Raw genomic sequence first — 13,158 nt, 5'->3', positions numbered from 1 at the left:
CACTATATGCTGCTCATGTTACTCTGCTTTGTTAAGTACATGCTGTTGGCCATTGTTCAAACCCTAGTCAGCTATTCAAATGTTGTATACAGTTAGTGTGTCAAGCTATGTTGCTGTAAAAGCAAGCTGTATTTTACTCTAAATCTTTTTCTTCAGTAACACCTATCGCATGATTGAACAAGATGACTTTGACATTCATACAAGATTGCACACTATTGTGAGAGGTGAAGATGAGGCAGCCATGGTGGAGTCAGTGGGCCTTGCATTGGTGAAGTTACCAGATGTTCTGAATCGCTTGAAACCTGACATAATGATAGTACACGGTGACAGATTTGATGCTTTGGCACTGGCCACCTCTGCAGCCCTGATGAATATCCGAATTCTTCACATTGAAGGTGGGGAAGTCAGTGGGACCATAGACGATTCTATCAGACATGCAATTACCAAACTGGCCCATTACCATGTATGCTGCACGAGGAGTGCAGAGCAGCATTTGATAGCCATGTGTGAAGACCATGATCGCATCCTTTTAGCGGGATGCCCCTCATATGACAAGCTTCTGTCTGCCAAAAATAAGGACTACATGAGTATTATACGCATGTGGCTAGGTGAGTAGTTACTTCATTGTGTGTTTCATATTTCTTTCAAACTTAGACCAATTTAGTAACTAGGTTATCAACCTGTAGTCCCTCAAACCTTGAGGATCTGTTGACCTGTCTGAGAAAAGTACAGGATAAGAAAAAAAGACAGGCTTCTTGTCAGTAAGTTGAAGTTTACTTAATTGAAGGTGATTATGAACCCACTTCTTCCTAAAAAAAGTAGTTTCTTTGCTGGTTGTATTGCTGTATTTATGAAGTTTCTTTAAAAACATTTCAACTTTTGTTCTACTGTGTACAGCTGTACCATGTATAGGTATATACAAACCTATCCCAGCAAACTTATCTGTTCTTTTCGTCAAGGGAAAAAAAAACTGCTTAAATTAGTAATTTCTTTGATAAGACCAATTTTTAAAATTGGCTTTTTCCTATATGAACAGTTATGTTGATCTAAAGGATGTATGCAAACAATCAGAGTTCTTCAGGGCTAATTTTAAAACACTAATGGGAACTTATATTCTGAACATTCTTTTGAGGAATGTATTGCAGTAGTGCAACATGCCTCAAAGACTTCCAGCGTTTCACATCCATTTGCTTACAAATAATTCCCCCAAATAATGGGGATTTGTGTTTGCTGTTCATTTTGGACAAAGAAATCTCCTAAGTTATGTTAGCCTGTGCAGATAGAAGCTGGAGTCTTGTTGGATCAGTAGGTCAATACTTCACAAATAAACTTTTCAACAAATGTGCTGAAACAGATAAGACTGTGTTTCCTCCCTTTTTTATTTTATTTTTTTTTAAGCAATGGGAACAGAGTTTTAGCTTGAGTATTGGAGAACTGATAGGAATCCTGAGTAATGAGGCATGGTGAGAATTAAATACCACAGTGTGAGCGATACCTATCCATTTGCTGTTGGGAATAGCATTGCAGGTAGATCTTGGTCTTACAGCCATTGCTTTAAATTGAGAGTAACTTCAAGGGCTTTCACATTATTCCAGATTTGCCCTCATGTGAGAAAAGTCTCTCCACTCTGGTGTACTCTTGCAAAGTTTTATGGAAAGGCCTGTGAGTTAACTGCATGTTGATTTTTGACAATAGTAGTTAGGAGTCATGCTTAGAGAGGCAAAAAATAAAATAGATGTTTCTGTTATTCCCTTAAGTTTTACTGTAGCACTGCAATTCACATGCTAAAATATATTATTCAGTGCTTAGACAGATTGAGCATTCACATCAGTAACTTGAAAAGTAGGTCCTCCATTCCTCTTTCCATTCTCTGCCAGTAATGAAAGTGTTCTCGGGCTCTACTTGAACAGGTGAAGATGTTAAACCCAGAGATTATATAGTTGCTCTGCAGCATCCTGTAACCACAGATATTAAACATTCCATAAAGATGTTTGAGCTGACGCTAGACGCACTCATCTCCTTCAACAAGAGAACGCTTGTTCTATTCCCCAATGTGGATGCAGGTAAGTAAAATCAATACTGATGCCTTCTTGGCAGCATGATGGCCAACAAACAGGCTTTAAAGAATACATTGGTTCTTATGGAGCGCTTTCAAGCCAGACTGTCCAGCTAGACGGAATCAGCTGGATGATCTCAGTATCAGGTGTGCATCCATTGCTGCTGTATGGTCACATTGCAGGACATCTCATCTTTTCAGTCTTGGGAATAAGATGAAAGGAAGCCATGTAACACCTGGAAGTGACATTAGTGCTCCTACATTAACTAAAACTTTGTTACATAGACTTCTCCAGTGGATTCTGGGATCAAACTTAGGCTTATTTGCTCAGCTCTAAAACTTGTGCAGTAGGGATAAGAAATAGAACGAAAATACCTTGAAGCTGGCAGTTCGTTCAACTGCTGTCAGTACCTTCACATGTTGAGGCTTTCGGTTTAACAAAAAACCTTGAATCATTTGTTCATACCTTGTGTTTTTCTGTAGGAAGCAAAGAGATGGTTCGGGTGATGAGGAAGAAGGGCATTGAACACCATCCCAATTTTCGGGCAGTAAAACATGTTCCATTTGACCAGTTCATTCAGCTAGTGGCGCACGCTGGTTGTATGATTGGTAACAGCAGCTGTGGTGTCAGAGAAGTGGGAGCATTTGGTACACCTGTCATCAACTTGGGGACACGTCAGACAGGAAGAGAAACAGGTTTGCATAACTACTTTAATTTCCTTGGAGTTCTGAGTTTCTTTCGTTCCAAAGGATAAAGTCAAACAGATGCTTGCCAGACATCATCTTGCAGTATCAATACCATTTTATTTTTGACTTACTTCAAAGCATCACTGGCTATTACTGTCATCACATCAGTGATGCTATTTTGTTTTATACATAGTTTTTAGCTATAGATCAGCTCAAATAAAATATATTTCCATTTGTAGCGGCTTCCATTTGTCAGAATAGACAACTAATATTCTTCCTGTATAGTTACTATGACACTTGACATGTATACAACTTTACTTCAACACAGATAAAAATAGGAGGTAAACAGCTATTTATGTTGAATATGTATGGCTGTGAAATGTCACAATATAGATACTTTCTGAAGTGCTGGAATATGTATTTTTAATCTGTGCTCTTTTTATTTATGAGAATTGCATTGAAGGCTAATATTTTACCCTCTAGTGCATGACACTGTATCACAGGAATCACCATCATTTCAATGGGAACTTGAGTAGGCATAGAAAAGATCGAGAGTAATGTCCATCTGGCTGGAGCCACTCTTGCTCAGAGGACACAAAATTAATGATTTATCCATTTATAAAACAGTTCCTATCATCTAATATTTAAATAGCTGGCTTGTTCTATTACGTTCATTTTTTGTCATTTAGGTGAAAATGTTCTTCATGTTCGTGATGCTGACACACAGGATAAGATTCTGCATGCTCTACAGCTTCAGTTTGGTAAACAATATCCATGGTAAGTGCATTTGTTTTGCTTTACATGGTATGTTAAAGCAATGGAGAAAAAGGCACTCAGTTTTGAGGTGGTTCATCATAACTGACCAGGATATTTTCACTACACTAATCTGAAGCTACAGATTGTTTTTCATTTTACATTGTTCATTCAGAATCGTAGTGCAGTGTCCTGAGTGCAGATTAGTACCTACAGAACAAAACATTACTAGTAATTACTAGCAATGTTTTGGTATAACTATTTGGTGTAAATAGTTTGGTATAACTAATATTTTAACATCCAACAAAAAGTCAAGAGGTCAAAATACAGCTCTTAGCTTCAACTAGCATGATCTATCCAGCTTGTTCCATAGCAGTAGTTCAGGAGACAACATCCCATCTGCCCACCTTTGACTCGCTTGATGGGCACACTACTTTATAGCTGGCTTGACTTCCAGCATGTTCTCTAGCGAGACCTGATTATGGCAAGCTTCCAGAAGAGTTACCAGGTTACTGCAAGATGCCTTCATTGGTCCTCACACAGTAGTGTTTGTAGCATCGTTATTTTTAAACAACTAAGTTTGTTCATGAATGAACAATTGTTCATGAATAAAATCCATTAGATTGCACATGTTTAAGGGCAAGAATCAAGGCTGTATTTGTTTAAAATCTCAATAAAGTAATGAAATTGAATTGTGCTTTATTAAATGTCTGATGCCATATATAGTGATGTTCTGAAACTAGACTTCTGACTGTTGCAGCCTGACAGGAATTTTACCCTTTAAAATCACCTAGTTGTTTTGTGTGTGATAAGTAGATCTTTTCTGGATATGTAGCATCAGAAGTTCATAGTTCTTAATTCCAGTAATTTTTAGAACTTTATTATGCGAGTTTGTTCATGAAATCCATAACTTTTCATTTAATTTTTTGGTGTCTTTAATATTCCAGTTTTTCGCATTCCATGTTTCATATTCCTAAATAGTGCAAGTTTGGCATTAGCTCCATCTGTTGAGTACAATTTTCAAACTACTGCATGTTAATTAAGTATCTACCGTATCCCATGCCTGGGTCAGGTAGTCAGAGCTGAAGTGTTATCATAGGACACATGCCATAACTTTGTAATGATACAGAGTTACAGCTTTCTGTCATACAAAAATTCAGATTGCAGTGTTACACTCATTACGCTTGATCTCTTTTTTTCATATTATAGCTCAAAAATATATGGAGATGGTAATGCTGTTCCAAGGATTCTGAAGTTCCTCAAATCTATTGACCTTGAGGAGCCACTGCAAAAGAAATTCTGTTTTCCTCCTGTCAAAGATAATATCTCTCAAGATATTGATCATATTCTAGAGACACAGAGTGCCCTGGCAGTGGATCTAGGTGGAACAAATCTCCGAGTTGCAATTGTCAGTATGAAGGTAAATACTCTGTCATGCTTTTATACATTCTGTAGACTCTGTTGCGCATTGTGGTTCTTTTCCTACATGGTCATGGGCTGATGATAAACAAGACCTGCATTAAGGAGCAATCCTACCAGTTTTTGCTATTAAGGGGTATAGTAGATTTTCTGCCATTTGATGGCCCCTCTCATCAATTTGTGCTACAATTTGCCTACTGCTTTGCTTTTCCAAGTCTGCTGTTTAAGTAGCAAAGCCCATCTGCCAGTGCATGTCTGCTTCTCTTTGGGAAGCCGCATGGCCCCAGAAAAGCAGGACAACTTTAAGATATTTAGTCCCTAAAATAAAGATGCCTTAGTTCACTCTGCAAGTTTTTATAGCTCATACAAGAAAGCAAAGGTTCCAGGAGCAGTCTCCTTCCTTTCCAGTTGCCTTACAGAGCCACATAATGAACACACAGAATCCGTCTGAACAACAGTCAAGACCATGAAAAGCAGTTTGCTGAAGAGGGTGGTGAGTTTCAGGTGGGTGGGATCAGAATGCAGAGTCTTTGCAACTCTTTTACCAACAGCAGAAAGGCTAGTAAAAGAATTGTCAATATTTTCTGAGATCTTCCTGCATAGAAGCATAATTAGTAAGACAGCACTAGGCTTCAACCAGCTTTAGTGTTCAGTGCAAGAACATCTCACCTTTGTTAGTGCAAAAACATCTCACCATAGAGGTGTAGACCAATTAGAGATAATCTGGAGAAGAGCTACAATTACTACAGACCTGGAACACAGGGAAAGGTTGAAGAAATTGGAATTAGTTAGTCCAAAGAGGGGACTGACTGAAAAAAAGTCCTCAAATATGTAGAAGCCTTTACCAAGAGGCTGTTTTACTTATGCATGAATAAGTAGTAAAGGGTTAAAACAGCTGGAAGGGAAACTCCCAAAGTTTTTTTTAGCATCAAGTTTAGCTGTCAATGCAGTAGAAAGCTGAAATAAATAATCTGGAAGAGGGTAGTGTCTTCATCACTAAACGATTAGGAACAGGTGAAAAAAAGATCTCTGAAAAATGCTGTAATTGCAATTTATTGATCTTTCATTGGTAAAAGAGAGTGGATTAGAATCATATGATGATCTGCTGAAATTCCTTCTCGGGTTTTGACTGATTGTGTGACTGTGATTATTTTCCCTTTGATGTGTGAAAAGAGATGCTTGATACTATCTTCAGTATAAGTGGCATTTTGTATGTATGCTAGAATCCCTAGGTACTGTATGAGTTTTGAATCCAAAGTGCTTGTGCTTCTTCTGTGAAAAAAGACAAAGATCTTTTTGCAAGCCTTCTGAAATAAGCTTGAGATGCTTTAGAGGCTGTAGGGAGAGATGCTTAGGGGTATTTTGTGATTTAGCGAATTCCATGTTCAAGAGCTCCTCAACACATTTTCCTGATAATGGCACAGTAGGAAGCTTTGTTTAGCCTATGCCATACAACTGGTAGCTATGCATGGCTTGTGTAGCTCTGCAGTTTTTAGGCAAAGTATTAAATATCTTAAACACTTGCCAGCTAACTTAGAAAGATAAAAATTTAAGCTCAGCAAAAAATATCGAACACTGACGTCATAAAAAATAGCACATGAGGCAACCAGAGAGGCATAAATGTCAACCTGCTGCTAAATCAGCTGTAAAGGCATCCTGTAATGAAATAAGTAAATAAACCCATACAATCTGCTGATTATCTAGACCACCAAATAAAGTAATTTCTGTTTAAACTTGGAAGCCTCAAGCTCTTGGTAAAAATGGGATAAAAAAATTATTTGGTAATGGTATAAATGTATTTGAAGTAATTTTTATCTAGTTTGATTAATAGAAGGACACTTAGGACTGAAGAATTTAAATGCATTTAAACATCTGTCCTCTTGTTTTGGAAAAAAGTAAACACTATCAGCGTTTGATCGTAATTGCTGTCCAGAGGTTTTTGGCTTTAATTCTCAACAGTGTTGGATATTTACTCCTGCACTGTGTGCCTCCAAATACCTGCAGCAGTGGGACATAGACACCTAGAAGGAAAAAGCATGTTGCCTCAAGCAACCTGATGTGTAAATGGACCAACTGTGGCCCACAATTTTTCATTCCCTTAAAAGGAGATGTCTGGTAGATAAGGCCTTGAAGAGAACTTCTAAGTATGACTTTTTGAAAGTAAGACTGTGGCACTGGTAGAAACAAAACTGTGTTGAAAAAAAAATCTTTTCTGTTTTGAAGGGTATAACTTTGGGGTGACATTTATGAAAGTTAAAATGTTAATAGAGCAAAAGAAAAATGATGGAAATGCCGTAATAAAGTCTACACAACAGCTGTAAACATCTAACAACATGTGGCGGAGTTGAAGGTACAGTTTTCTTCTCATGAAGAAAATGACTGAGCTTTCAAGAGCTCTGGAAACAATCCATTTAAAAGTTGTTGTCTCTTCAAATAAATTGATTGCTGCAACCGTGTTTTCCATAATATAATTTCCTCTGGTTCCCCTCCCACTTCAAACTAAGAAGTAAAGAGGCGCCTAAAACAAGAAAAAACTAACTCAGCTGTTGATGTAATGCTGAAATGATGGGATCCAGTGCTCAAACATTAAGGTCTTGGAATTTCTAAGTTATTTTGGCCTTACTGCACTTAGACAGTCTTTGTTGCTCCGTTGCCCATGGTTGTATTAATACGTTGCTCTTCATTTACATATGGTGCGGAGTCCTCTCTATAGCAGAGAGAGAACATTGCTATGCAAAACACTAGCTTCTCAAATTTCCTGGCCTATCCTGCAAGATTAACATCACATTAATACTAGTTCCTTGGCACCCACAGATTCAACCATGCACAATGAATCCTTTCATATGGCTGCATGACTCCCAGGCTATAAAAATACTCTCTTCCTCTTGGGGCCTCCCGCCCACACACAGCAGACATCGCAGTAGACAGTACTGCAGAAATATTTCAAGTGACTCACAACTGTAACTGCTTAGAGGGAAGATTATTTCTAAAAAGATACCAGTATAAACTCCTAAGCATTTCTTGGCTGACTCTCCTCCTGCTGTTTTCTTTTTTTTTTAATGGCACCATGCAAAATTCTATGCATTCAAATCAGAAACATTTCTTTTTCAAAGCTCTGTTGGTTTGTTTTGCCTTTGTTAGCAGTTGTTATACTCTTACTTCTTTTAACACTTGATAGTGTTGAGTTTAACTATGTCATGGCTTACTCCTAACAACAGTTCCTGTAATACTTCCTTGTACTGCCCATGTTTTCTTTTCTTAAATACATACCATATTTCAGACAGGGGAGATTGATTACAGAGGGCCTAATCTTGCAAACTTGTCCCGCAGGCTGTCAGAAGTCTTCTTTCACAGAACAGCTTGTATGACCAGGTCGTAAGGTGTGCGTCTGTTTTTGTTTCTAAAGAGAAAAGTTGTGGCTCTCCATTTTTAAGCTGACCTGTAGTTGAAACTGAAAAGAACTTTTATCATAAAGTTTATTTATATGATGCAAGTTTTGTTGTTCTTACTTTCTAGGGTGAAATAGTTAAGAAGTATACTCAGCTCAACCCTAAGACATATGAAGACAGACTGGAATTAATTCTGAAGATGTGTGTAGAGGCTGCATCGGAGGCAGTAAACCTGAACTGCAGAATTTTGGGAGTGGGTAAGTTAATGTCTTTTCTGAGAATTTCACTAAATAAAATCCCTACAGGTTAATTTAAAACACTTTTCCAAAACTGATCAAGTATATTATGATGCTCTTAAATTATACTTCCAACAGTAACATTTTTCAATGTCTGTGAAGGTGGTAAGTTGATGATAATATCTGAAGTTGCCCCATCCTGTATGAGCTATGAAAGCAGTCTGCTAATGTGTAATAGTTCCCAAGTCCTGAGCTACACCACCACTGAATTTATAGTACAGGTTCCCTCACTACCAAAAGAAATGCTATGTCTGCTGAATTACATGGTCTCTGACTTTAGCGTTATGATTTTGAATGATGTATAAACAGTTCTTCTAAAGGATATAGTAGTGGCTTTTCAAGCCCTGCAGTGTCAAAAATGTGTGGCTAGATGCTTAGTGCATATTGGAACTTCTCTTGAGACTCTTGCAACCGAGTGCTGTTTTCTCTAGTGCCAGTCAGCCTTTTTCTGTCGCCAGGATCAGCCATGCAGCAGAACAGGACAGAATAAAACAGCCAAAATGTTAGATGAGATTTGGAACTAACAGAGATGACGGCAATGTTTTTGTTCGTTTCCTTTTTACTTACAGCGCAGGTCCACTTCAAAGAGAATGTTTAGATTGTAACCAGTCTCCACCTCTTCAGTTTCATGATGACTTTGAGCTTTCATCTGAGATACTAGTTATTGATGGTGGTGTCCTGGATATTAACAAGGGTGTAAAATCATCATTCTATTTTGGCTGAGAAATTACCTGAAAAAAACAAAAAACTATTTTGCTGCAACTAAAACTTATTTGAATCATAAGGAAAAAACTTAATTTGAGCTTCTAAAAGTATCTGTTTTTCAAAAATTGTTAACTAACCAAAACATGAGGAGAAATATATCAGACCTTCAAGTCAGATCTTTCAGACTACTTTCACTGTAAGTGAACCAAAGCTTCTCTTGTCCAGCTTCATTAGCTCCATAGTAGTAAACTTTTTTAATGCTTTTATGTATAGAAATTGCAGTTTTTTCAGTGCTGATTCTGGAAGGTTTCAAAAATAAGCCTTGCCCTTTGATAAGATTGTCTCTCTTTAGGAATGAAACAGCTCAGGAACAGCATTTCTTATACCCACTTGCTTTTTTAATATTTTTATATATATGCTAATGGAGGAGCATTTAACTGTCTTCCTGTTCCTGCTCTGAAAGGCACTTTGGACTTTCTGAACAACTTAAAAATAGAAACTTTAAAAATAAAAAAGAATAAACAACTGCAAGAAAAACAAGAGACCTCTGTGAGAACAGTCTCACTTGCATCAGGAATACCTGCAATTAACAACCTTAGCACTGGAAGAGAAGATCAGCTCAGCTGTGGTCCTCCACTAATTTCAGCTGTCCAGATAAAGCTACAATAGAATATATAAGTTACTGATTTGACAACTTTTCCTTTAGTAAATGTAGAGGAACACAGAAAGCTCACAGAGAAGAGGGCAGGTCCTATTAATCCCAGTTTCTTGGTAATAATCTAATGCAAAAGTCTACAACATACAGTGCTCTAAAGATTCTGTGGAGTGGCTTGTTTGGAGTGCTGCAGCTCAGCGGTACAGAAGATTTGACAGCAGACAAAGTTGGATTATATTGGTACGTGCAGGGCACTGTCCTTTTCATTGTCATGTGGTATTTGGAGTACAGAGGCTCCATAAAGGAGCACCATACAGTTTTCCTGAGGAGTAGCTTATTTCTAAAACTGTAAGAAATTCTTCCATTTAGAGAAAATTCCCTTTTCTATCATTTCTGGGGAAAAAAAAATCCATCCAATTTCTCTGGGAGGTTGCAGCATATTGATGAAAGATTAAAGATACCTCAAGCATATGTAATACATGTTACTGAACTACCCAGTGAATTTTATTCTCTCCAAATGCTAAATTTTGACAGCCTCATAGTTCCAGAATATAAAGAAGACAGTAAATCCTACTGCAGTCAGTATTCCAGACATCTGACAACAGTTCATAGCAAGCCAAGTGTACTGATGCTACAGAAACTGGTTTACAGATCTTTTTTTTCTCATATGGAGAGTCTGTCATTCTGCCAGTTACATTTGTGATGAATGTAATGATGAATGAAAGAAAAAAGTTGTGTTACAAAATGTGAAATTTCTTACCTGGTTATCTTCTTTCTGTTAGCTTCTTCTTGCCTCATTCAGACTGCTCTCATAGTTTGGATGAGAATATTAGCTGGAACTGAAGTTTCTCTTTAGAGAAAGACATGTAATTCTCAGAGGATTCCTTAATATATTAGGTTCTGCTTATTTCTATAAAGCTAGTAATCATCAGCTGGAGTGTTCCTGTAACTTTGAAAGAATTTTTGCTTAACTGAACAGGAGGGCTGGACTTAATCCTGGAGCCTCTATGAGTAACACAGACGACCTCCAGCTATCACAAGTAGGGATGAAAGCAATATCCATTGGTAATAAATGAGGGGAAAGAGCAGAGGAAACACAAATCTATACATGTTACTTGGAGGTACTTGTGAGAGCTATCTACTGGGCAGTAAATTTACCAAAAATACATTACCCATGCTATATTCTGTAATAAAGAACTAGAGTGTTAGCAGTATCCCAGTTACACTAGGAATCACTTCCGTGATGGAAGTGCAGAGTTTCCCGAAGCAGCATTTAAGTTTTCCGTTTGCAGCTGATGGTAAATACTTTGTAGTATTCCTATACTCATTTACGTCAACTACAGCATGAGTCCACTGGGAAAGGACTATTCATTTTACCATATTGCAAGGCTTTTTTCCTAAGTTGCTATTCTGCTTTACAGGAAACTAATATCTTGATCATGATGTCTTCCTAGTAGAAGTTTCCGAGAAGCACAGCCCACAAGACTACAGCCTGGTTCAGTCTGTTCGATTACAAAGATTTGAGCAGAATAGATCAGAGATAGAAAGAGTAGGCATGTTTTTGTAACCAACTGCTGAGCTGGCAACTATTAAATAAGGTTTTGTTGCAATATACGTTTGTATTTTTTAAATCCTAGGAAGACCTTCACAGATCTTCAGTATGTTTCTGGAATAACATTTACAGTATGTACTTGCTGACAGATTTACAGTTAATTTGTTTTCATAAAGTGAGATTTTCATGGCTGTCACAGCTTCAGAGCTCAATTCAGCTGCAGGTCATGTGGCTTTTGTAGCAGCTTTCTGTTTTAACTAAGCAATGGACTTTCTTTCACAGGGTCTTCTGACATCTTTAGATAAGCTCCACAATTACATGATCTCTGTATAAGAATAATGGTTACAGTGTTCAAACTTAAGTTTTCTAGAGCTAAATACCTGCGTAGTAGGATGGCCTACTTTTCAGAGGTACTCTCTAAAGCCCATCAACCTTGGAATCCCTACCAACAAGTAAAACAGTACTAACTGTATTTTCAATCAGCAGACAACTCTCTGAACATAGTTTGGTACTTTCATAAGGGAAATACTTTATTTCTAATAGAGCTTGCCACTCTAAGTCCAGTGATTATTTTCAGTCATTCTAAATCTGTAAAGATATAGCAAATTTCAAGACATTTCGACTACTGTAGGGTTTAAGCAATTCTATTCAGTACAGTTTGTTATTACATGTCTTTTATACAAGACTAGGAAAAAATATGAAGATTGAGTGATTTGCTGCAATATTGCCTTAAGTCAGAAGATGAACTCTTTGATTCAGTAATGCTGTTTTCCATCTAGTTCATCTTAAAACGTTGAATGCATCTTCACCAGAATAGTAAAATTGTTAATTTTCTTCACATCAGAAACTGCAATACAAGTAATACTTAGAGATTTTTACTTCAGCAGTTTGAAATCTAGTATTGGAAATAAAAATACTTACTATTGCAAAGGGAAAAATAGAGCTTTACTTCAAGGATTGCACTCAGTTTTGTTTTCTCTCTCCTGTGTTTATGGGACTTAGGTATTTCCACAGGTGGACGAGTAAATCCCCGAGAAGGAGTTGTGCTTCACTCCACCAAGCTCATTCAAGAGTGGAGCTGTGTGGATCTCAGAACCCCAATATCTGATGCTCTGCACCTGCCAGTCTGGGTGGACAATGATGGAAACTGTGCTGCTTTGGCAGAGAGGAAATTTGGTCATGGAAAAGGAGTAGAAAATTTTGTAACACTGATCACTGGTACAGGTGGGTAGATTACAGTAAAATGAAACCTAAAGTCCATATACTAGCACCATCTCTTAAAAGCATAAATAATATCATTGTGCCTGATACATTTCTTTAAGCAAAAATCCTTTGCCACTGTTTTTATTTGTACTATTTGCAGTACTTTTTTTTAACCTAGGCAAATGGAACATTTGGCATAAGCTGCATTTATTAAAAAAAAAAAAAAAGAGGTTCTAGTGATATAGCTGTGCAGATGAACCATTTTAAGTAAGCAAAACCTGAGGAACTTTGGCTGGAATCATCTTGTTGTTCACCTTTATAGCTTAATTTAATTTTCTTCCGGCTACTGAAAATACAAGTCAGATAAGGATACCTACCTAAAATAGCTAGATGAGTAACTTAGCCTGACAGGTCGTGTTTATTGTATCTCAAATGCAAATGTG

General features: G+C 37.4%; 1 protein-coding gene across 6 annotated transcripts in view; it reads left to right on the top strand.

Annotated features, from left to right (window-relative positions):
- GNE (glucosamine (UDP-N-acetyl)-2-epimerase/N-acetylmannosamine kinase) overlaps nucleotides 1-13,158 on the top strand; it is a 32,917-nt gene that overhangs the window by 16,550 nt on the left and 3,209 nt on the right. For all 6 annotated transcript variants that reach the window (XM_062599665.1, XM_062599663.1, XM_062599664.1 and 3 more), the window contains 7 exons: nucleotides 157-608; nucleotides 1,911-2,063; nucleotides 2,540-2,752; nucleotides 3,433-3,520; nucleotides 4,706-4,916; nucleotides 8,432-8,561; nucleotides 12,515-12,736. In XM_062599665.1, the coding sequence (XP_062455649.1) occupies nucleotides 157-608; nucleotides 1,911-2,063; nucleotides 2,540-2,752; nucleotides 3,433-3,520; nucleotides 4,706-4,916; nucleotides 8,432-8,561; nucleotides 12,515-12,736 (1,469 nt within the window). The remainder of the gene's footprint in view (nucleotides 1-156; nucleotides 609-1,910; nucleotides 2,064-2,539; nucleotides 2,753-3,432; nucleotides 3,521-4,705; nucleotides 4,917-8,431; nucleotides 8,562-12,514; nucleotides 12,737-13,158) is intronic.

Source organism: Rhea pennata, chromosome Z (assembly GCF_028389875.1).
Source record: "Rhea pennata isolate bPtePen1 chromosome Z, bPtePen1.pri, whole genome shotgun sequence".
Lineage (NCBI taxonomy): Eukaryota > Metazoa > Chordata > Aves > Rheiformes > Rheidae > Rhea > Rhea pennata.
The sequence above is the reverse complement of the archived record's forward strand: the minus strand, read 5'-3'. Positions and strand labels throughout refer to the sequence as shown.